This window comes from Aphelocoma coerulescens, chromosome 7, assembly GCF_041296385.1.
Source record: "Aphelocoma coerulescens isolate FSJ_1873_10779 chromosome 7, UR_Acoe_1.0, whole genome shotgun sequence".
NCBI lineage: Eukaryota > Metazoa > Chordata > Aves > Passeriformes > Corvidae > Aphelocoma > Aphelocoma coerulescens.
In genome coordinates, this window is record NC_091021.1 from 30496670 (window position 1) to 30522172 (window position 25503).

The following is a 25503-nucleotide window of genomic DNA, read 5'->3' on the forward strand; positions in this document are numbered from 1 at the left end:
GGGGAGGAAGTCTCCTGGCAGGACTCCACCAAAGTGGAGTTGCTAGGTCATTGGAACAATAAAAAGGCAAGAAAAAACATCCTGGCTGCAAAAAAGATGGGGGGAGAAAAAAAAAGAAAAATCCATGGCGGTGTGTACAGTGCTGGTGGAGTGGAAAGAAACAGGCTGGAGGGAACAGGACCATGCTGCTGTCAGCTTCTGCAAGCACACGACTTCATTTCTAACATGGCTCTTTCTCCACACCTCTCACACAAATAGCTCCAGCAACCTGGAATTTGTCTGCAAGGTTTGCAGCTGGTGAAAATCTCACAGGGGGCAATATTTCCAGGGCAGCAAGTTCACTGCTGCTGTGGAGAGATTCATTGCCCTTTGCACATCAGCCGGGCATCACAATCCATCAGATGACTTTGGCTCCCCAGCAGCTGCCCACGTTCACTTAAACTGGCAATGTAAGACACCTGCCCCCAAGCAGGGCTGTGTTTTGGTGATAAGGGGTGAGCATCTCTACGAGGGGCTGAGCACTGTGCAGACCTGGGGCTCAGGCTCCCCTGTCAGGAAAGGTGCTAGAGGCTTAGAACCTGCAGGATGAAATTTTGCTGTCTGAGAAGTCTAATTTCTAGGCCAGAAAGGAGCATTAGCTCATTCTGTGTGACCTCATGATAACCAAAGTCACTCCATTGTAGCTTATTTACTCCCAATGTAAGTTCAGTGACTTGTATTTGACTTAAAGAGATCTTGCAGAGGAAAAAGCCCCAAACTATAGGTATTTGTGATTATCTGGGATTTTACTCAAAACCACAAGAACTATGGGCTGAAACACAGATTTGTCTGCAGGAAACCTCAATGCCCATCAAAGAGTGATGCCAGGCAGTGTGAAGCAGATGACATCTGCCACAGGGGCTGAGGACTCAGCCCTTTGCAGACCCAGGTGAAAACAAGATTGTATTTTCACATCCCACTCTGGAAACAAAACCACAGGTCCCTGCTGCAAAGTGGTCTGAGCCCAGGAGCTGCTTCCCACACCCAGGAGGGGACAATAAATACTGGGAAAATGGAGGAAGGAGTAGGAAAAGGGTGCTGTAATGCTGAGAGGTGATGCTGGGAGCAGCCAGGGGCTGCCATGGGTCACTGGGGGCCAAGCCATGCTGCTCACTGATGCAGGTGGGCTTTGGTCCAGGTGTCTTGACCAGATCCTCACTCCATCAATATACTTAAGAAGAGCTCCCCAGGGAACTATTCCCTGTGCCTAACATTAAGCACATGCCAAAGAGCTTTGTTGGCTGGCAGTCACACCAGGGATGATGACCAGCCTGGGAACCGAGCAACTTCTCAAGGATGTGGTGGGGATGAGAAGGATGAAGAGCCCTCTTGGATGCAGGAGAATCATCAGACTGCCAAGTGGTAGATGCCATCTGGTGACATGCAGATGCAAGGCTCACTGGATCCTTCCCTCCATGCAGACCAGCAAAATGCAACCCCATCCCAGGGGAAAACTGAAGGTAGCCCAAGCCTGACACCCAGCTGAAGGTAGAATGCAGGGCACGATGCCATGGCAGCGGGAACCATGGATGCTCTCGTGGCTCCTACCCTTCAGCAAGGGACAGTGAGGCTTGTGAAGGGATGGAGAGAAAAGCAAACAGGGGAAAAAGATTTAAAAAAAAAAAAAAAAAAAGGCAGCTTAAAGAGAAATGAATCCCCAGAAGAGATAAGGGCCCCCACGTCCCTTCCCCCATCTGCTGCGAAAGGATGATGATCTAAATCGCATTTCCTAGATGACACCGCACCGATGTGCCGCCGGAAGCGGCGGTGGCAGCGCTCAGGATGGCGCCGGACCTCCTTCTTCCAGGGGATGAGCCGGGTCCTTCCCCGCTGGCACTGGCGGGCCGGTCACCACGGACAAGCAGAGGAGCAGCACTGCCCGGGGCAGCTGGAACAGAAGTCCCGCCCGGCCACCCCGCACGCTCTGCCACGGCCTCTGCAGTCACACGTTTCCTTTCCGAGAAAGGGGGAAGGGATTTGCCACTTCCAGTGCCTTTCTGCACAGTTGCAGGGAGGCTGAAAAATAGACACCTTCTTTCAGATGTGGTCAGCAGCGGGAATGGGTGCTGGAGAAGGGTAGGACTGGGCTGTCACCCTCTGAGCTGTCACTGAGGGCTCACAGGGAGTCAGGGTCAAGTCACATCCTACTTCATTGCCTACGGGCATGCTGTGCTGAGCCAGGCAGCGCAGAGGACCGAGAGGTCAGAAATCTGTGCCCAAAACCCATCTGCCCACACACAAACACAGATTACCCAGCACAGAGCCACCTCACATCAACTGCCTTGGCACATCCATGCCACCAAGTGACCATCAACTTCAGTCTTAACCCAGAGTGTGACACAGCTTATCCAGCACCGTACGATCTCCAGGTGTACCAGCACTTTGCAGGACAGGATTATGAGGATCTCTGTCTGCATGCTGGGGACTGTCCTCAGAGGCTAAAAAATTGCTGTCACTCCCATTCCCCGGTTTAAAAGCCTCCTGGTTTATTTAGCTTTCTTCATGCATCATATTTGCTACCTGTTCCTAAGAAGAGACCATCTTCATGATTTTCTGCATTCTCTGATTACGTTTCCCTCCTAAGAAACATCCTTTCAAAGGGCCTTTATCTGCAGGGGTGGCTGCCAGTCTAATACTGCATCCCCTTTCTGCTTTTGCTGAAAGAGCTGATAATGTCCTAAAAAGAATTAACATTTGGATGTTAGTCCTGTAACCAAATCTGAATCAAACAATGATGACTATTCAAATATCTAAAGCTACTCAGGAGTATTTTCATTTAAGCCCTACCAAGCTTGTACCAGGGGTAAGGAGGTTTCTAAAGATGCCTTTGTGAGCACCAGCCACTGAAACCCTTCTCCTTGTCCCTCCAAACACAGATACAATTATACCCAGCTCCAGCACAAAGATAGAGGCTGAATTACAAGAGCAGCATTATGCTCCACAATCAGGGTCCTTGATTCCAGTTGACAAGGAGAGCAAATCATGCGCAGTTGGTCTGCGGATGCTTCCACTCCTGGAAATCATTCCCATCACAGGACAGAAACGAGTTCAATAGACAGGGTTACCTTTTGTGTTTCCTCCCCAAATTGCTAAATTACCTTGTCAGTTTGTGAGATCTTACCAGTAATGCAGGGTCAAACCTGGCCAACACTTGTCTGGGGTATTTCTTTGCAGAAGATTTAAAAACCAGCTACTACAGTTTCCCTGATAAGAAAGTGTTTTCTTACCTATAGTGGCAGAGATGTAGCAGGACAGTTATTCAGAGATGCTGTGAAACCCTTCTCATTTTGAAAAAAGTGGTATATTTATCTACCATTCTGGGGTGATCTTGCAAGGGGATATATATTGAGACCCCTTGGGAGATGGCCTGAAACCCCTTACAGACCTGCCTTTTGCTTTTATAGAGCACTCAAAACCAAAGCCAAATGAAAAAACCCTCAATATCCAAACTCCCACATCAACCCCACAATTCATGCATTCTCCAAAAAGTGCTGTCCTCCCCCCAGAATAGATCCTGACACCCTGGGTGGGTGGGTGGGCAGCAGTACCCTCCGCTAGGCTGTCACAGAAGGTATCTTTTGGATAATATATTGAGGCCAAACTTAGTGTGATTCATCCCCGCTTCAGCAAAGTTCACCAGAGCATGACGTTTCACATCAGTCCTCAGAGCTTAAGAGATTTTCCACAAGAGGAAGGGTGTTAACACCAGCATCCTAACAAGCAGTGATGTGAATAATTGTGCTCCATAGATCTAAATTCCTCTTGTCACTCCAGATGCAGAAGTGCCTTTCAGCATGCTCTTCAAGGAAAAAGAGAGCTCTCCTTTGCTACCGGAAACCAAAGAAGCCTGTCCATCAGTCTACAATGCCTGCACAGGATTTCTTCCATGCTCTGGAGACCTTGCAGGAATCTAAGGGTGGTTCTGGTAGCAGAAATTACCACAATGTCTGCCTGGTTATAGAGGCGAGAGGTCAGACTGATCCTGTAACAGCCTTCAAAACCTTGCCATCACAGCACGCTAAAAAAAAAGCTGAGAAAAACGCCCTAAATGTGTGTGTGCAACTCGATGTCTTCTGGGAAATGCAGCCTGGGCCATACCCCTGGGACAACAGCTAATCCTGCTGACTTAACCCTTTGTGCACAGTGTGCATGCCTTTCTATCAGACCACTTAAAATTCCTCCTCATTCCTTTCCCACTGACTTCATCTCAGAGTTAAAAAGAAAAGGTTATTTTCTCCCAAACTTCAGTGGCAAGAGCTTTGTTGCCATCAAACCACTGTGTAAAAAGGTCCCTCAAACATCTCCCTGTTTGCCAAGGCAAACGAACTGCAAAGGTCATGGCACTTCCAGAGGACTTTTTTCCAAGCACCAGACTGGAAGCCCAAGATGGGGTGCTCGCACTGCAAGGCAAAGGGAAGGACCTGCAGCATTTGGTCACAGTGCAAGTGACACCATCACCCTCAGCCAGACCACAGTCAGAATGCTGCAGACTTTTAAAAGTCCTCCCAGCTTCATGTCCTTGCACAGAGTGAAAAGGCAGATGGAGCTTGTTTCTCCCAGTGGAGAGTCAATCCACCAAGGTCAAGGCATTTGCACAAGGTATTCGGACAGCTGGACAGAGAGCAACTGGGTTTGCCCTCGGCATTCCTGCTGTGTTACCCTGCACATCTCCCTGTTCCCTCTCTTCCCCTAGCAAAGCAGGGCAATGCAGAGAGTTGCACTTCTCCTGCAGGTGCACTGGCAGAGCCCTGCCAACCCGGGGTGTCTGAAACAACCCTTCTGTCTGGACACAAAAGCTTCTGGAGCCCAACTTTGAGCTAGTGGTATTTTTAAATACACCCAACCTGGGCTTCTTCTATGATTCCTGGATTTGCAGCTAATGTTTTCCAGGCTTTTTTGTCTACCACCTCAACAGCCAGAAGCTCTTTTTCTACCCCTCTAAGTGATTCTCCTGTAATGACAACTCCAGGAGTTGAGGTTTTAAGGAAAGACAGCCAAATCTTAGGAGGCTCAGATCCTGACTTTTGGCAGCAGTGGTCCCTCACCCACAGCTGAGATACTGACTGCAGCTTGGGAGACGCTTAAGTAACCAACTGCAAGCCTATTTATCAAATGACTCCAAGTCAAGGGCATGGCAGATGCAAAAGCAGATATAACCCTCCTCAACTGCCCTGCCTGCACAGAGCTGGAAATAGCTCCATCCAAAGCCACAGAGGGATGGGGACAGCAGAACAGGAGCAGCAACAGTTTGTAGGTTATTACACCCTAGTTTTGCATTTCAGGCACTTTTAAAATTATATTTTTATAGCTGATGCATTTCATACTGGTTTCTGAATGAATGAAGCTCTTGAGACAGCTTTGTTTGTTCTCATACATTAAAACAAATTAGCCTGGAAGGCAGAGACCTCCAAGACAGCAGGTTCCTACAGGTTTTGTGAAGACCAGCATTTTAGTAGATTCCAGTGTGCGTTTCCAACTTGGGGGGCTGCTGCACCCAGAGCAAGGGGGATCCCCACTCGGTCCATGCCCTGGCCCTGAGACCTGTAGACACTCAGCACCCACAGAGCCCCAAATAAACCACATCACACACTAATGCCACCCACCCTGTGGCAAGCAGAAGAGAACAAACTACAGGTATTACTCACAGAGTAACTTTCTCAAATGTCTCTCTCCCATGGGTTTGCCCATACACCGACAGCTCTGAAAATGAGCCTCTTTCTCCCCTGGTTTTACACAGCCAGGCTTTTGACCCCAGTGAGTGGAAACCTTGCATCATTTTACCTTCCTCCAGCTGATCCCTCTGCTCACCCTGGCTCTGCCTACCCCTTCTCCAAGTCTTCATGACCATGAGCGGCCATCACCCTCTCCAGGACCCAGCCAAGATGAAAAAAACAAATTAACAGCAAATAAGGGATGTAACCCAAGGTCCTAAAACCTGTATTATATACCTCACATTATTCAGATCCTACAAGAGGTCCTCATTTTATACAAGAACCGGTTCCTATTCCCTTTATCCCCTGTTCTCTCCAGAGCACTTCAGCAAACTGGATCTGACAGCAGTGTTACTACAGCACAGGCAACAGCTACACTAACAGCTTGGAGGAGCTGAAGTTTACAGAGCTTCCTTTACTCAAGGGAACTGCATTTTTCTAAGATTATATTATTACTTGGGCTGGTCGCTCAGTAATGCAACATCATTTCCCTTTTGGGTGGGAAAGTTCTCTCCTTGTCCTCAGATGTGAATGATTTCAGCCTGAAAGGATGAACGCAGACTCTGCATGAACTGTGCCCCTTGCTGAAGCAGCAGGATGTTATATATATAACACCTGGGCATTAAAAAATATATGGTGATGGGTGCACACACATCAGCTGCATGTATGCAGAAAATGGTGAGAGAGAAGAGCTGCCAGATGTGACAAAACCATTTCCTCCTGAGAGGCACCCACAGACTTAATTCTTTCACCAAGCCTGTGCTCGTAGCACTCTTGCATCTCCTCTGGATGAATATCCCAGCAAATGAACCTCTCGTATTTACAGAAACAGCAAATTACAATGCAAATGTTGCAAAAACTGCTCAAAGAAATAAAAAGTTGAATTTCTAATCAGGTCGGCTGCCACTGAAAATTAGATTCTGCCTTCTGTGTTCAGTCATTCAGGAAAGAGAAGAAGCCTATTGTATGACCTACATCTTCAATTGAATGTAAATAACAGGGCCTGTGGTTGGGGTATTCAGGCCTCGTGACAAGTTTGCTCACAAGCTACAGACTATGGATTTAGTATTGAACATTTTCAAGGGAATATTCTGAACGACCAACCTTTGATTTGCTTGGAGTACCTTCTGACACTCCAGCTGGTCAAACTGCCCCCGTGCTTCTTTGCACCATTTCAACAGCAGAAAGACACCAGAGCAGGTACCAGGATCTGGCCTTGCCCCTTTCCAGAGAAGCTCTGAGAGGATCAGCCCAGGTTTTAGCAGTGCTGTTTGTCTGCCCAGAGATATCCTGACACCCCCAGACAATTCTCACCCCTCCATACCAGAGAAACTCTCTTGAAACTATGTGAGGAAAGAAAGCCAGAATCCAGAGGGTTTACACTGGCTATCAACAATCTATCCAGATCCAGATCATCTCTCTGGGGGTGTTTCAGGGGTTACAGCCCTGCCTGGAGCACCCCAGGTGGCTGGACTGGGTGCAGACAGAGGCAGAAAGACAGTGTTTCTGTGCTGCAAAAAGTCAGCAGGCTCAGCCACAGCTGCACCTTGCCACTCTGTAGCTATCCTTATTTTGGAAATGGCCCACAGCTCCCATCGATGGGGAACCCACAGCACCAGTCAGGAGGTCCCTCTGGCAGCAGCTCCAGAAGAGCTGCAGACGTTTGTGGTGCCTTAATCTCTACACCACAGGCCTGAAACTCTATCGTTGTGCTGACAGGTTTTATTGGCTTGATTAGCTTGTTAATTGAAATAGTTCTTTATTCTGTGAGGTTATTTTATTATCGTAGATGAATGCCTAATTAAAACCAACACAACCAGACTGATGCTACCAAGTTTCATGGTTTACATTTTGGATGCACAGGCACAGTCAGCAGCATCCATTCATTTTCACTACAGCCATCAAAACCAACAGCTTTTCTAACCTGGCATCGTAACCCCTCTGCCAAATGAGCAAAATCCTCTGCCACCTCTGAGAGATGTGATGGTGATGGAACTGTCAGTCTCAGCAGCTGTGACATGCTCCCTGCAGATGAGCAGGATGGGGAGAATGGAGGATGGAGCACACACAACAGCTTGACAGTTCAGTCACAGAGGGTTTCTGACTGCCAGCCCAAAAATTGGTATCTGTAAGAGAAGGTGAAGGAAACAAGTTGTCACAGAAACCCCCCCCTCCTCTAAACAGATCAACATCTGCAACTTTTGATACTGAAAAAAAGTATTTGCTGAGGAAGGCATCCCTGCAGCAGCAAGGCTGGCATCAGCCCCTGCAAACATGGCAGCAACAGCCCATCTCCCTCGTCCCCCTAGCCACGAGGAAACAGAGCAAGTTAAATTATCCTTCCCGAGTGGTGATGGCTGCTGGAGCAGAACATGCTGCCAACACCGGCTGAATGGGCACAGGCTGGTGCTGGTGGTTTGGTACTGGGAAATCAGACTTTGTGGAGAGACCAATAATGAGCTTCAGCTACAGCAGCTCCCCCCTTACCAGCTGCCCTGCTCACAGCTCCGCACGCGCGGTCACCGCGCAGCGCGGTGTCAATCAATACACATCCCTGTGTGCTCCCTGCCAGCCAGGTCACACAATTAGCTCCCAGACTGTATTCATTTAGCACTTAAATATCACATAAAGTGCTTCCACAGATTGATGCGAACCCAGCTGGTCAGTGCACGACCCCTGCTACCTTCCAGGGCTTGGGATGGGGAACAGGCAGCAGGAAAGCTGATCTCCAATCTTCTTTCCTTTCTGAAATGCCTTTTCTTCCTTCTCGTTTCTTTTTTGCTTTAAATTATGTACCCCAAAGGAGCAGAGCTAAATCCATACAACCCCCGGGACTTCATGTTCACAGCACACCAACCAAATCCACTTACAGCTGACAGAGGAGCAGCAAAGATGCCCGAGACAGGAAAACCCTGCAGCCTTTTGATAGTGACGTGGAGGCGCGGGAGGCAATCCTTCCTTGTCCCTGCACCACAGGGGGAGGAAGCATTCTTCCTGCACCACCCACGGTCACCTGAAGTTGCATCAAAGCTAGAGAGCAGCATCTTACACCTCTCTGCATCAGTGTGGCCGTAGGGAGAGCCAGGCTTCTGCCCCCAGGAGCCACAAAATACATACTGCAAAATGTGAGGCAGGTTTGGAGGCAACACCATAACTTTGTGCAAACAAGCATCCTCAGCATCTTCTTCCCTCGCTCCTAACGTTGCTTCTTCCTCACACAGAAAGTTTCAGACAGAAAGTTAAAAATATGCATAAATAAATACAGACTGTTCAGCCGCTCTAAGAGTTTTGGAAACTTTCTCCCAGCAGCCAGCCTAAATCTCTGCTGTGACTAAAGCTGGTTCCTTCCCAGGTGATTTCACTCCTCATTTCCAGGGCTCCCACCAGGGAAGCCACAGAGAAAGGTGGCACCTGCCATGGGAGAGAGGGACCAGGGACAGAAGGACAGACACAGATGGCAGAAAAGTACATCAGCTTCTCAGGGGAAGCCCATTGCCAGAGGCTCCATGCTGTGCTGGGCACCACGGCAGGGCACCTGTGTGGGTAGAAGTAGCAGGAAAAGGGACATGGCAGAAACAGGGAGACTCCAGCCATAGTGACTTTGTCAGGGGCTCAGTGTGTTGTCCCTGTGGTGTCACTGGAATTATTCCCATTTCACAGATGGGAATATATAATATTATATAATTAAATAAAATAAATTAAAATACCAAAACCTGCAGGAGGACAGAGCTTGTAACCAAACCCTGACCTGACCCAGGCTGGTGGCAGACAGTGCCCTTCAGCTCACTCAGTGTCCACGTGAAGTAGCTGCCAGAAAAGATTTCATGGAGGAATTTGATAATGCTTTAACTTAACTGTCACCAGCTTCCTTGCTTCCTACTTCACCTATTTTTTTTTTCTGTGTTGATCTCCTTGGGTTCAGACCATATTTTAAACACAGGCTAAAGCCATCTGTCCTCATCTCTCCAGCAGACAAGCCCACAGAGGGTCTGGCAGGGAGGGTGGCAGATGCAGGCTGAGGCACAAGCTGGCCAGGAAGGCAGTGAGGCTCCAAGGGCAGCCCTGCTCCCGCGCCGCTCCCTTGCCCCACGCTTTGTGAGAGATTCAAAAGCCACATTTCTACACCCACCGCCGCACCATCTGCTCACTAAGCCCTGCCTGAGAAAGGGCTTTTGCCGCCCAGCCTCAGACTGCTGCAAAGGGAGATGTAATCTTCATTTCCTGGTAGCGCCGGGGTGATGGGCTGGCAAGAAATGCTCCCCCGGCTTCAAGCAAGCGTTTTCAAAGGTGGGAAATGCCTCCGAGGGGCAGGAGCAGCGGTGACACAAGCAGGGATTTCTCAGGAGTCTACAACTCAACCTGAGAGCAATTCAGGAGATCCCCCCAGCCTGCTCCCATGACGCCAGACAATTCCCTTGACTGACAGGCATAGAGCTGGAGCTAACAGCGAGTGAATCGCAGCTGTCACGACCCAGTGTAATTCATGGTGCCGTTTGCTGGGGAGCGAGCTACTGCTGGGCTATTTATCGCTCCTTCACGATGCATCCCCTGTTCCTTCTGGCTGGGGCTGACATAATTCACAAGCACCTGTAGCTGCTGAACACTGGCTGCACCGAGCAAACCCTCCACTGCCGAGATGGGCAGCCAGACACTGGTGGCCTGACAAATGGCTTTTCCAGCATGTGGACAGATAGTTCGAGCTTTTCAGACTCTTAACAAAGGAAATGCATTCCTCCACTGACTCTCAGGAGTCATCAAGGTCACAGGAAAAGATGCCAGACCGAAAGCTGAGATGAAATTAAATACTTTTTTTCTGTCCGCCGAGGAATTTGCGCAGCTTTCGTCAAGTAATAGGTGAGCACTTCTCTGGCAAGTTGCAGATTTTATCTTCACAAGGTTGGTAGCAGGTAAGACAGCATTATTCTCTCCCAGTTTGGAGGGCAAACCGATACTTGGAGTGGCACAAAGAAGTGGCTGAGCTGGGAACAGACCCAAATCTCCTTCATTTCCATGCAGTATCCTAGTCACAAAGCTGCTCTCACACAAGCACTGCTAGTTAGGAGCTTTCTAATCCACTGCAGGGTACATTCCAGCTCATATCCCCAGCTATACATTTGGTCTAGTGTGGGTACATCCTACAAAGGCACGCCTTGGGCTTGTGAAGAAAACTAAAATGTTATAAATGTAGTTTTGTCACATTTCCTGAAATTTTACAGCTCCATGCAACTAAACTTAACCTCAAGTTCCAAAGCACGATGTTCTCTCCACATCAGAAATTAAAAGATGAAATCTGGCAGTCCAGCTCAGGCAGGCAATGAATGCTAAAACCCACTTAAAACCTACGCAGGACTAATTTGACATATTGGATTCCTTATACCACCTGCAGACACCCAATGCTTTCCAAACTCATTGAGAATTAGTCATCCTTAGAGCTATGTGCCTTCTTCGGTGAGTAAGTGAGCCAGTTTACTGAATGGCACTTGAAATGTCCCTGCTTGTTCTGGGAAAAACAAGGTTTATCCTGTGCTGAAACCAAATTCAGCACAATTTGTAAAGCACAAAACTAGGCATTGCTCATGATACCAGCACTGTAGATGTGGCATGCAAGCCACAAAAATGTGACTTTATACATGGCTAATCTGACAGTCTGTAGGCTATGCAGAGAGAGGGGGTATTTAGAGAGACCTGATAGCATCTGTCCCCACACCTGATGGGGGTCAGTACCTAAGGTGAGATGAGAGCATTTCTGAAAACAAGCAGGAAGCCACCCAGATGCCAAAGATACAGGAGCCACCAATTTCTCCCCTGGACAGGTAGACACGTGTGGATAGTACTCCTGGTGCCCCCCAAAGCGTTTCTCAAGTTCGTCTACGAAGTTTCCACTGCTTCCACCTTCCAGTCAGTCCACACAGCTACAACGTGTTTACACTTTCCCACCCACCATTCCCATCCCAAACCTTCACCCACTGAAGCAGTTGCCTGTAGCACGAGCTGGGCAAGGTTAAAAAGGGAAAGGAATTGCGGGGGGAGTGTTACACTTCGCAGCTGAATCGGCTCTGGGTGATGTCGGGATGCTCAGCAACCCACGGTCGCGATGCGGTGGGGAGTGTGCGGGGTCCCACGCCACAGGAGACCCATACGATGCGCACCCCGCGCACACTCCGCGCACCACGACCGCTGCCGGGGTGAAATCCCGTCCCTACCCTTATCCCCATCGCGGGGCACTCACCCGGGCTGCCGGCGTGTCCCGCGGCGGGAGGCGAGGAAGGGCGGCCGAGACGGTTTCGGGACGGAGGAGGAGGAGGGGGAGGTGGAGGAAGACGCCGTGGGGAAGCGAGGGGCAGCGACCCGGCCGGTGGGACCGGGACCAGCCCCAAGCCCAGCAGCAGCAGCAGGGTGCAGGCTGCCGGCATGGCGCTGGGGGTGGATGGAAGGGGAGGCGGGGGGGCAGGGGGGTGGTTGTTCACATACCCGGAGCGGGGCAATGAATAACCACGTAAATAGCGATTTTTAATGAATTCCCCGTGCCCCCCCACCTCGGGGCGGCGCCTTAAAAGTGTGGGGTGCCCATAGCGGAGGGGGCGAGGGGGGGGCCCGGCTAGCAGCAGCAGCCTGCGGCCAAGTGCCGGCGCCCGAAAGTAAAAGGGCAGGCGGCGGAGGCTCCTCCTCGAGCCTGACATCACCCAGCCGCGGCTCGGCTCGGCTCGGCATGGCCCGGCTCCCCACGGCCCCCCCCACCCCGGCCCGGCCCGGCCCCCAGCGGCCGCCCCCTCCCGCCCCGCGCAGCCGTCGGGCCGCCCGCTCCCTCACCCGGCTGGCTGCGGCATCAATAGGAGCAGTAGTAGTAGTAATAATAATAATTATTATTATTAAAATTACGTTTCGTTTTACTTTTCACTTTATTTTTCCTGCTGCATCTCGCAGCCGCGCTGGGCGAGCAGCACCCCCCGTGCCCACCGCCCGCAGCCGTCGCGGAGGTGCCCCGGTACCGCGTCTAAACGCGGGCAGCGCGCAGGTCCCGCGCCCCGCGCAGCGGCACCCGGCGGGCACGGCCCCCCCCGCTCCGGCAGGGTCACCCCCCCTCCCGCACTGCATAGCCCCGAACTTAATGCCCATGGAAATCGAGTCCTTGACAAATAACTTCAACCCTTTCCTTGGTTGTAAAGCTGACTCCCTTTAAACGCCAGCAGCAGCGTTGGAGGCTGCAACTTCTTGCAGTGGTGAATTTCCCAGGCTGGGCTGTACGGGAGGCAAAGGATTTCCCTTCATTGTTCTGAAATTCCCCTTCATAATTTTATGCTCCTGGTTCTGGGAGAAAGCACGCCGCGGAGCAGTGGGTTGGGCTTTGCCGGAGCTGCCGGCATCCCGATGCGCCAGGTTTGGGGTCCTGGGCTGAGCTCTCCCTCCCCAGGGAACACAAACCCGTCCTGGCCAACCTCTCCCCTCGAGTCGCTCCTGGGCCCTATGCTTTTCCCTCGAGCTGGTTCAGAATCAGACTTGATTTCCACGAGCCAAGCAAAATCCGACTTTCCAAAGGGGAGGGTGACAGGTGGACAACTCACCACGTCCAGACGGCTGCAGCCTCCGACAAACCCGGGGTTTGGTCCACAGCCCCCCGCTGCCCGTTTCGCCCTTCACCGAAAGCCGAAGTCGGTGGCTGATGTACACAAACTCTCCTGAAAGCCTCTTTCCACCCAAGAGGTGGCACTGATGAGCCCACACCAGCATGTTAGTGGCCTTGGCTTTACCCCGTCAGAACTTGCTCTCCACTGCTCCTGGGCTTTTCTCTCCACGTGCGAGTGTTTTTTCCCGCACCTTCCCACATCACTTCACCGTGAAGCACACTCAGGAATCCTCATTGTGCTACTTGAATAATTATGGACGAAAGCCCTGGGAAGGGCCATCTCTGAGGCATCCCTCTATCATTCCATGCTCTAGTCTACTCCCCACAGCTTTTGCCATCTTCTTGCTTCAAATTTGCCTAAACCCAAGGAACAAGTAAAGCCATGTCAGTTTGGGACATGAAACACAAACCAATCATGACTATGCTTTAGTCATCAAAGTAAGCACCCTAGTCTCGGCAAATGGGGTGACCTGAGTGACCCAGAAGCCACAGGCAGTCACCACAAAGGTGCCTGATCTACAGAGGATATCTTTGGACTCCTTCATTCTATGTGCAGGTATTTACACATTCTGTATGGAATAGTTGTGCAAAACAGAGCTTTCTTCTTGATAAGACAGAGAGACCAACACACAACAGAAGCTCAGGGGAAGAGTTGTGAAGTATTTTGATACTTTGGGAGATGGCACAGGGAGTGCAATGCAGCAGCTCAAACACTTGGGGATATCTTTATACATGAAATGCAGGACTCCACACTACCAATTCCTAAGATAGTAAATAATGTCCGTAATAAATATGGTACTTTAGTAAGTTTTGTTAGTCCCTGGAAAGAAAGCCTTGCCAGACAGCAAATCTGACACTTTTAACTGTGTGTAACTTTTAACGGGTAAGGCAGCAGGGGCACAGAAACCCCTCTGAGGCCAGTGATGCACCCTCAGGGCTACAGGGGGCAAATTAAAGCCAAACTTCGCCCTGACATGAAATGGATGCTCTTCTGTCCACTAACTCTCAAGCCTGAGGGCCCTAATACTGAGTCTAGAGCTCACACCCTTTCCCCCTGCCTTTTGCAAGGGACTTCCCCAACATCTAAGCTACAGAGCAGCTCCCCACTCTTACTGCATCCTTCCAAGCTGTAAATCCAACAAGCAGGAAGCACAGTATCAAATGCTTTTCCAAAAAGGTCTCAATAAATTCTTCCTACTGTTTCACTCAACAGGCCCACCGAGAGCAATAGCAGACACAGGCAAATGCAAAACAAACACTGCTGCAAGAACAGCCCGTGTCCGTATCGAATGGCTCCGTCTCACCATTCCCCCGTGGTGCCCCCAGAGCATGACCCACCATGCAGTGCCACTAGCTAGGAAAGCTGGGAAGGCTGAATTAACCCCCTCTGGAAGTGGGGGGAAGGGGGTAGCTGATGTCCTCCCCAAAACTGCCATTAAACCTGCCTGACCTGCTGCCTTTCTGAACCAAATAGGGCACTTGTGACCATGACAGGGGTGACCACAAGGACCGTATGCCCAAGTGCAGAGCCTGCAGCAGGAAACACTGGCCAAAGGGCCCTGTGCTGCCCTTGGATGAGCCACATCCTGGCAGGGCTTAGTATTGGTGGGACAGGAATGCCATTGCAGCCTCTGAAGCCCATGGCGGTGGTGAGGCTGCCGTCTCCACCAGCCCCAGCAAAAGCCCCACAGGTGTGAACCCGTGAGCCTAAACCAGTTCCCACCATCCGAAAATAATCTCTCTCCTCTCTCCTCTCTCCATCGTGGTTCCAGTCACGAGCAGCACAGTATTTACAAGCAGCTGGAAAGGAAACACCGATATTCAGGCAGCTTCAGACTTCCCAAATGCAGGCCCTTCCCCTGCAGGCGCCAGATTTGCCAAGGTTTAGTGCCTGTAAATTTAAAGCTACTGTGTTTTCCTGGCATCTTATTTTTCATTCCTACCTTCAGGGTTTCGTAAGGAATATCGCTGCATCAATTATGACTGATATTTTTGAGATCCAGTTTCAACATCCACATGAAAACAGCAGATAAAAAAAATCTCACTTTGTTGGTTTTTATTAAAAAATCACTGTTTTACCCATTGGAGCCGCAGAGGGTAGTGTGGAGGCAATACCAACCCTGCCACCCACGTGATGAGTTTGACACCCTCCTGGGAGGCTGGGAAAGAAGCTTCAGTGGTGGGAGAAGGAAGCACTGCAGCAGGATGAAGGTGGCTGTGTGAAGCACAAGCACTCAGTGAAGGGCACTGGCACTTGGCTTTTCCCCATGTGGTGCTGGAGTTGTTTATCCCAGTGGCACAACTGCCCGCCCCGCTGCCGCATCCTGCTGATGCTGCTTCCAGGGCCGCTCTAGGCCTAGGACTGCTCCCCTCCCTCCTTGGGACCACAAACTAGTAGGAGATTTAAATGCATAAAATCATGTCTGAGGAGCCAGATGGGCCAGGCAAAGCCTGGTGTCAAGTAATGCCACAGCATCCTCCTGAATGAGGCTGCAACCTCAGACATCTCCCCAAATTATGTACAAAACACATTTAACGCTTCCATCTGAAAGCAACCAGCACATTCCACACACAGCAAAGGAAACAAACAAACAGACAACCTCATCAACACAGGAAACCTCTAACAAAGCTATATATAAACATGATTGATATTGATTAATTGAAACCCGCCCATCACCTTGTTCTGGGGAGGGAAAATACAGTGTGCTTTATTTCACCTTGACTTCCAGTTTCCAGCTTGAGGGGCTAGAGACATATGACCAAATTTGCTGGGTTCTACATTGTTTTGGTCTGAAATCACAAAAAAAACACAGGATTCTGTACAGGAGAGGCATCTCTGTAGCACTTTGTGAGGATTACAGTGGCTGGTCCCTTCTCTCTGGTTCTATAGGAGCCTTTCGCAGCACAGCCAATGTCATGAAACTCCTGCAGCTCCCTTGAAACTCATCCCAGATCTGTCCAAAACTTGGATCAGGCTCATAAACTTCAGACAAGTTTTAAGTTGATGATGAATTAAGGTACAAAGTGAATATTTTCTCCTCCTGGAATTTGTTATTAAAAGCCCTGAGTTTCCAAAGTGGACAAATAGTTCCTGAGTAATTAATTACCATCCCATCTCCTCTTGATGCCGCAAGCCATCCATTAATGGATACCAACCATCCAAAAGGCACTTAGTACCTGACCATTTTTCTTGAAATTTTGGGGGTGGTGGTATTTTATTGATTTTTTTTTTTTAACAAGAGCTGCTTGCCTTGTACCTCCATTGGAAGCAGCTTGTTCCAGATATTTGACATTTGGAGGTCAGGATGGATACAGGTCTTGTGATCTCTCTTCATCCCTCACAGAAAAATGCATAACTTGAAATGATGTCACATTTTGAATCCTGTCACTGGAAAAAAAATCCTTTCTTTTCAGGGGGAAAAAAAAATAAATCAGCCATCCAAATCTATCTGGGAAGCAGCAATTCTAAATTCCTTATTTATTTCTTTTAGGACCTTTTTTCAGCCAGCTCTGGTTTGGAGCACACCCAGACATTTTGGAGCTGAGCTAAACACTTCAGAGCAGTGCCCTTAAATCTGGAAAGAAGCCCCCAGTGAAATTTAGACATGACACTTGGATCTGATAAAGTTACAGGTGTGCTCCTTGACCACTAAGTTTCTGGGAGCACCCAGGCTTCCGTTTGCTATTGCAGAAGAGGGGCAAATTCCAGGTATTGGGGGATATGAGCATAAAAATCATGTGAAAAAAGCCACGGGGAGCAGAAGGCAGAAAGGAAAGGAGCCTCTCCTGTGCAGTATGGGCTTTAAAGTGATTTATTTTTAGCCTGCAGTTTGCTGCTAGAGCCTCTCATCCGTAGCTTTTAAGGCTGTTACTGCTGAGGTCTCACCTTGTCTTAGGTTTAAGGGGTGCTATGCCAAATCTGGGTTGCAGCAAGACACCACTGCAGAATATAACAAGTGCATTATGTTCCACTTTCATACAGAGCTAACAAATTTATAGGTTGTCTACAAAATATTCTCTCTTTTATCCGTGTAATTACCTTCTCTAAAATTCACCAGGCAAGGGCAATATTTCAAATAACTTCCATTTCCCACTAACCTAAATGTTAATCCTAGGCTGGTTCCTGTGCTTCAGCAAATCTCTTCTGACCTTGCAGATGTAAGTATGATGGTGTTTAAGAAACTCTGCCTGTCTGAACCTAAATCAGAGGCACATGGGTGAGAGCAAACCATCTCATAAGGTACAGAGACCCCCCTGAGCCCTAGATTCAGCCATGCACACAAGCATCAGTTCATATTCTGTCACCCTTCTTGGCTGCTTCAACACTGTGGTCACAGCTATCTGCTGTGAATAAGTGACCATGGCAAGTGTGTGATGTTTTGGCCACCATACACAGCAATAGTCATCCAAGGAAACTCAAAGCTGATCAAGAGAATCCAAGAGGAGAGAAACAAAAAAGACAAGTTTGAGCTAAGATACAGATTTAATGAGCTTGATTCTCCCTGTGCAGACTGTTAATGGGACACAGAGCCAGGTGGATGTCAATTTATACCAGCAGAGAAACTGTCTCTTAATGCCAATATCACAACAAAACTTCACTTTTCTTCTGCCTATTCTTAGTCTTGACTATTTGTGCTGCAAGTTTTTTGAGGCAGAAAATTCCAGTTTCTGGACCCACTTAGTGCTAAGGGATCACAAATGCAGCATGAGCTTCCAGACAGTACTGCAAGGCAAGTAATGAAATATTTATCCTCAACCTCCTTCTGTGCTTGTATGGTCTGCAAAGGAAACCATCAAAAGTAGAGCCACCAGTTTACAGCCGGAGTCCTCAAAAGGAACAAAACCATGTGCCATATCCACATCTCTCTTGAAAACAAATGTTTTCACACCCTGACCCATTGCAGAACATTTTGATTTCTTATGTCATAATAATAATAATAATAATAATAATAATAATAATAATAATAATAATAATAATAATAATATCAAATTTCAAACCAAAAGGAAAATAATTATAGATGATAAAAAAGCTCACATGGGTTAAAAAGCAGTAAGGCCTTTCCATAATTACATCAGCCAAGCTGCAACCTTGATATACAACAGGGCATATGATGCTCAGAGCCAGGTCCCAAACTCACCTTCAGGGAACCTGAAAGCCCTAGCATGTGGAGGCACAGCTTGGCTCTCAGGGGATGAAAGCAGCACATTACCACTCACAGGAGCAATCCCCACCTACATTTCTTCCCCTCAGCCACTAAATGTGAAGCTGATAAATTCCTGCCCTCCTAATTTCACCCATTTTTTTAGAGTGCTACCAAAGCTACAGCCATTTTTGACATTGACACCACAATCTTTAGCTGTACAACTGCTTTCTTTCTTTCCTGCTGGAAAAGTGTCCTTGATGTGCAAAGCCCTGCATACCCATAGGGCCTGGATTTGTGGAGTCTCCAATGTTACCCAGACTGGTGCTAAAACAAGGCTTCCTGCCACTCTTACCATTAACTACACCAGAGCCAATGCTCCAGGGAAGATCAGCATGTCCCTTTCCAGGCATTACCAAGGAAGGTTGCTGTACTCATAATCTGTAAAGCTGCAAGGAAATCAGCCTTGTGTGATGCATTTCTCCCTGCAGATACGAGGGAAAGACCAGGTGCCTGTGCTTACCAGGTGGTGGAGGGAGCTGCTTCCTGCTGTGGAGGTGGTGGAGGTGCCAGTGAAGGAGGTGGCAGAGTTTCTCCAGCAGCAGCACATGGAGCCCAAAGACCAGAACCCCTGGGACAGTGTGCTCTGCAGAGTATTTCCTCCACTGCCAGGTCTCAAGAGAAGCAATCCAGCGCTAATGCCAGAACTGCCGCTGTCTTCTTCCAGGAATACCAAGGCACAACCCATCCCTGCACCCCAGAGCCCTCCAGGTGTCCTCTCACCAGGGCCTGCATGGCACAGCACAGTGCCTTTCCCTGGCAGCCAGCAAAGGCTTCACCAGCACACAAACACAACAGGGATGTTTCCAGAGGATGCTCAGGTGCAAAGGGCTGCTGGACAGTGGTGGCAGGAGAAGGGCACAGCTGCTGCACTCTTAGCTGAAAGCAAAGCTGTGGGACCTCCTCCCAGTACTGCTAGGCCAAGGGAGACTAAGGGGCCCATCACGTCCCAGTTTTGGGGACGAGCAGGTGCCACAGTGTTGAAGAGGCAAACACTCTCCACCAAATCACTTGATTTCAACCAGTGCAACTCCTCAGTGAGCGAGATACACAGCCAAGAACCTTCCCCAACCTCCCTCTCTGGATCTCCTAACTCATGTCTTATTTTTAGAAGGGAATTAAATTGTTTAGTAGCTAAAAAAGAAGCTACCTAGGAATTTCTGCCTATTAATCTCTTCATGCCATGCTCTGGGGTTTTCTTTTGTTCAGGCTACAGAGAAATGCCAGGCTGAACAATCCTTGACTTGGGAGGAAAGGGACCACGCATGTGACCGGACTTTATGAAACACAAGATTTTACAGCAATGGCATTATGGCTGGGTATGAAACTCTAACACAGCCCCAAGCAGCTTGCCAGCAGTGGGGCAGCACCAAGGAGTGCTTGAAGTTTGCACAACAGGGGCATCTACCAAGGTTAAGGATGCTACAAGCACAGGGAGGGCTCTCTAGAGCCACTGGCAACAGGGAACCCAGGGGAAGCTTCGAAACGGACCCACAATCCACACAACAGACCCAGACTCTTTGGAAACCAACGGCAAGAGGCAGGGAGGAAGGAATCCTGGAAGGGTGCTTCCAGCACTGGATGACCAATTTGAGGTGGCTCAGAGTTGGTCACACAAACACAACTTCCCTCTTGCCTCCATCGAGATAATTAAGATTAAAAGCACTTAGTCAAAGATCTGCAACCTTGAAAAATGAATACACTTTCTGCAGTGTGCCAAGGTAGCTCTTTTGTCCATATCAGCAGAAAGCCTCCTGTGCCTCCCTCTGTAAGAAAACTGAAAGAGCCAAAGCTGCAGCTGGCCAGACCATGGGATGGGACCCACCACACCTGGTAATGCCAGGACACTGAGCACTGGCAAGTGGAATGGTGCTCAAAGGCATTGAGGGTGCCCACAGAAAGGATGGAGAGGAGTTCCTGGTGTCTCAGGCTTTTATTGCACAGAAGGAGAAATAAATAATCTAAAGGCTGGAATTATCAGAGATGAAACAAAGTGATTTTCCCCTCCTCGTAATGTCAGAACTGATGTGTGGTGCTGGGGCTAAACTTATTTTGCTAAAGCAATTCTGCATCATCTGTCCCTTCAGCTGGGAAACACTCTAAGTGGGCCCAGCTATTTTGTCAGGTCTCAGGTCTCACATCAGAAAGGATGTGGGAAATAACTATGAACAGCTTCTAAGACATAATTTCACAGTTTTACAGAAGAGGTCATTATTCTGCATTACTGCATTTAAATATGCGATTTCAGTAGTGAATATACTTCATAATCTTCTCGTACTTGCCACTGATTCTGGCCTATTGTCTAACACCTTAAAGTATTTTCTAAGACCTTGGTAATTGAAATGCTGAGGTAGAAAATTACTGTATTACAAGCAGGGAAATTCATGCCAAGAGGAGAAGTGAATTGACCTGGAAGGTCGCATCCATCCGTGGCACAGCTGGGAGTGGGGCACTGGCTCCTGCTGTCAACGTCATTGCTCCCAGGAAGACCGTCCCCAGTCACCCAGAGGACATCTGAAATGGGGTGTTGTAAGCTTTTAGAGCAGCAACCTCTTTTAGCACTCAATAGGGCTTATAATTGAATTCTTTAAGAGGGTTATACTGTCCTCAGTAACTCATCCCTTCGCTGGACGGGCCCTTTCATTTCCATTTTTTCCCCTCAGTTTGGGCAAGGTTGGAAGCCCAGCAATGTTGTAGTTTGCATAAACAAGCAAGCCTCAAATACATAAATAGCTATTCACATCCTTTGTGCGTATATTCAAGTATTTCACAAGGCACTCGTGGCAGCCATTAGCACTTCTAAATGCTTTTTGAAGTAATGGATTGATTGTGTGTGTGTGTGTGTGTGTCCTTCACTGGAACTGGCTGCCAAATTCCTCTCTGCTGATGAGTGAGGACTGGTGATAGCGGTCCCGTGAGGCGAAGTCCGCGTTCTCCTCGGTGAGCTGCCTGGTCTCCATGCCAACTGTTGCAAAGGACGGTGTCACCACGATCTGCTCCTTGGGAGGTGGCCTTCTCCTGCAAGCAGAGAAGCAGAGGTGCCTGCATCACCCCTTGCTTTTTATCCATTACCAGCCATGCTCCTGGCTGTGCAAACAAGGCAGGGTGATGACAGGAGAGGCTAAATCCTTCTCGGTGCCCTTTGGAGGCACAGAGCTAACCTGAAAGCATTCTTCTTAGAAGGAACACAAAAAATGTACTCCCTTTTCCCAAATAAACACTGCAAAATATACATTTTTTTTAACAAAAAATGTACTCCCTTTTCCCAAATAAACACTGCAAAATATACATTTTTTTTAACAAATGTGTTTCCTCTTTGGATATAGACCATGGCAAACACCTTCCACACTGTGCCAGAGAAGAAGGAGCACAAACCATTTCTAATGAAAAATATCCTTTTCATAGTTTCCTAAGCAAAAAAAAAAGATTACAATAATTTTTGTAACTTTTAAATAAAATGGGAGATTTTCCTGAAATCTCTTCATCCCTGAAGCTGATTTTAAGAAAACCTTATTGGCATTTTAAAATCAAAACTGTAAGACAAATATAGCCCTGACTAAGACCTCATCAAGCACCTAAGAGCCTTAGACGTGTCAAGAACCCTTGGCTGCTTCCAGCGCCCTTGTAGTCTAGTGGGGTTTATTATTTTTCTCAAATTCATTAAAATATCTTGACTGGATTTCAGAGCTTAGAAAAAAACTCTGAATTAATTCAGTGCAATTTCTTGCAGCACAACATGGATGGGCTTCAAAATTACCCACCCGACTCCAAGGCAGAGCCCAAGTTGGCTTTGTGGCAGTATGAGCAGGAGCCCTGGCACTAGGATAGGGTGACCAAGCTGACTGGCTGACCCAGAGATTGTACTCTTTGAGGAGAGAGAAACAGGATCAGTTTCTACTTTGGGCACTCACCAGATCTCCCCTCAACCCTCCTTGGCAGGGTCCTTGCTCATCATTGCACTGACCAAAGCACCAAGGACTCTGTTGGTCTGGTAACCCAGAGATAAAATCCCCCTGTGACAACAGCACCTCTCCACACGAGAGGCAGGGATAGTTTCTCCTTTCCACACACAGTAATTCTCCATGAAGCCTCACACCTCAACCAGACTCCCATGGGGATTTCTGACAACGGGCAGGAGACATGGCTCAGATGCACCAAAGGACTACTGGGAGGAAAATGCTGTTCTATCATCACAGAGGCGCTGAGCTAAAATGACCAGCCACAAATCTGCCTGGGATGGAAGCAGACAGAACTGCCCGGGATATGAAGCAGCAGGGTCTGGCTCACTGTGCCATGAGTAATTCTGGCAGCATTTCAGCATGGCCCCACACACCCTGTTCCTGTCTCAACTCCTCACCCTTGGCTTGGGCTCATGTCACCAGGCCAGCAAAGGGACAGGGAACAATCTCTTACTCCAAATGAGATAAGCAGACTATGTGGTGGTGCATCCCATGCCCCCTGCCCCTTGGGCTGCACTATGATCTGAGAAATGTTAGGCCTCAGCCTTGACATACAGCACCTGGGCTCAGCTCCTCTTGAGCTTATCAGAAGCACTGTCTGCTCCAGGGAACTTATGCTGTCTAACAGCTCCTGTTTTTTAGTGAATATCCTTGGAAACTTATTTTTCTTGCATGAGTAACAACCCAAGTGGAACAACATTTTTGTTACAGAACATTCAAAGAAAGTTACTGATCCAAACTGTGGCCAAGATGGAAAATTACTATGACCAAAGCCAACTCTCTTGCTACACTGTAAGCAGCAGTCCAAAATGAGACCCTTTGAGCTCTCCTGGCCCACAGTGGGCTGAGACCAGCACCTCTGAGTGGGGCCTCTCAGAGCAGTGAACTCTCAAGTCTTCTGTACTTGGAGGACCATCAGTGAACACTGATGATGGAGCCTGGGCTGATTCCCCTGCTCCTCAAGGTTCAACCGTTCACCTCTTGATAAGATACAAAGGCATCAGAATTCCATAAGAACAATGACCATTTTGTTAAATGGTTTAAATTAAGCTATAAATTAAGTGCTGTTATGTCTAAGACCTGCCATGGGGTCCTCAAAGAGATCACTCACTCCTGGCTTCTCTCCCCAACCACTTCTGCTACCAAAAGCATGTGGTCATATTATAGGAACTGTGGGCAGAGATAGGACCTGTCAAGACAGACCAATGTACTTAATTGCCTGGATTTTCATTTATTTTAAAGGAACCACCAAGTTGGCACATATAATGCATGGCAGCTGGTGTTGCACAGTCCTTGCTACAGCGTTCACTCACCCCAACAAAAAAGAAAACCCAATAGACTGGGAAACTCAAAGCTCATTGCTCAGAGAGAGAGGTGCTCATAAGTGACTATAGGAAACCCAACATGATGGAATTAATAATTAATAGCATCAAATAAGATTAACAAAACTAGTTAATAACCAAACAAACAAAACTCTCAAAATCATCTGGGCATCAAAACCCAAGACAATGCTACTGCAGTCCCATGCAAACTCAACATGAAATGGTTCCTTCACCAAAGACCCTATTTATCATATTTGTCCTGAAGTTATTGCAGCTCCCTGCCCCAGGATTTCCTCTCTGAAACTTGAACACAGCTGCCATGTGTGCCTGTTCCACACTACCAGAGGAATTCTCCTTCAGTGAGTGGTGGGTGGGAGAGGAGTCTCCAATTTCTCATTTCCTTTCAGATTTTCCAGTTCAACCTGAGCCATAAAGGTTGAGCACAGACCTTTGGGGTAAGATAAAGCTTCAGGCACCAAGATACTGTTATCAGCTGACATTCCCACACACAAAGCAGAGGAGACTCCTGCTTCCCCACATGCACAGCCAGCCAAATGCCAGGCTAATGGGAGCAAACAGCTCTTTTTACCACCAAGTAAGAATAACCCTGAGTACGCAAGAAGGGGCAAAAAGGCTGCTTAAGGTAATAAACAAGTCAATTCTTCCAGCCCTCTCTGTGCACATTAGTGGGTCACGGGAACAACAAGCAGCGTGTTGGTCACTGCCAAGTGACTGGTACCAACCTGCATGAAGTGATCAAAATGGACTTAATCCAGCCAAAGAAACTGAAATTTGCTGCTGCTCCTACGGAGAAAAGGCACAAGAAGTCAGTATGCTGCTAATTCTCTCATAATAGCATTACACCACTGAATTTTTGCATAAAATCTCAAACCAGCACGCTTGTTATTAGCCTGCAGTACCCAAAGATTTTGTGATAGTGAGAACATTCCTGCAGTCTTCCTACGTGCTGTGGCTTTTAAACAACTGTCTAGAAATGAACCCAAATTTCCTATGGGGAACAGCTATCCGTTCCCAGCCCAACAGCTTGTTAAACCCCAGTGAAGCATGAGCAAAGCACAAACACCCACCACAGTACCTTTCACTCCCTGGACTGCATAAACCATTCCCACTGCAGGGATGGGGAGACGGAAGGAGCTATTCAGCCAACCTCAGCCAGGGTGGCTGTGGTCTCACCATTCATTCCCTCTTGTCTGACCCCACAGAGAGCTGCTGAGCTTATTACACCAACACTGATTTCTTTTCTGATTTCTCAGTAGTTAGTTTCCTTCACTGGCTCCCTGCAGGGGCAGGGAAGTGCCAGAGCTGGAAGCAAAAGCAGCAGGAGAAGTTTATGGTGAGGGGGAACCGAGCCCTGTCAGCACCTGCTGGATTTGGCTTAGGCTGCTGGTGAGAAAGAGAGAGAAGGGATGTGTAAATCACAGGGCATTTCACCTCCCAAGGTCTTCATCTAGCTCCTAATCCAGAGCATCTCTCAGGCCACTGTCTCCCAACCTTTCTAGACAGAAGCGCTGTTTGATCCTTTGAAGAACAAACTCACAGATCAGCAGGAGCCTTGTGACCACAAAATAACATTCCCTCACAGGCAAGTAAAAATCAGGCTGAATTTTGAGCATTCACTTCTAACAT

The 25503-nt window shown here is 48.4% G+C and overlaps 2 protein-coding genes across 7 annotated transcripts in view; both read right to left on the reverse strand.

Annotated features, from left to right (window-relative positions):
* Positions 1-12394, reverse strand: part of HEG1 (heart development protein with EGF like domains 1) — a 52639-nt gene extending 40245 nt beyond the window's left edge. For all 4 annotated transcript variants that reach the window (XM_069021132.1, XM_069021133.1, XM_069021131.1 and 1 more), the window contains exon 1: positions 11980-12394. In XM_069021132.1, the coding sequence (XP_068877233.1) occupies positions 11980-12163 (184 nt within the window). In that variant the 5' untranslated portion in view covers positions 12164-12394. The remainder of the gene's footprint in view (positions 1-11979) is intronic.
* Positions 12395-17495: 5101 nt separating this feature from the next.
* The window catches only part of SLC12A8 (solute carrier family 12 member 8), a 53748-nt gene continuing 45740 nt past the window's right edge, over positions 17496-25503 (reverse strand). For all 3 annotated transcript variants that reach the window (XM_069021137.1, XM_069021135.1, XM_069021136.1), the window contains 2 exons: positions 24600-24660; positions 17496-21593 (listed from right to left, as the gene is read on the reverse strand). In XM_069021137.1, coding sequence (XP_068877238.1) covers positions 21428-21593; positions 24600-24660 — 227 coding nt within the window. In that variant the 3' untranslated portion in view covers positions 17496-21427. The remainder of the gene's footprint in view (positions 21594-24599; positions 24661-25503) is intronic.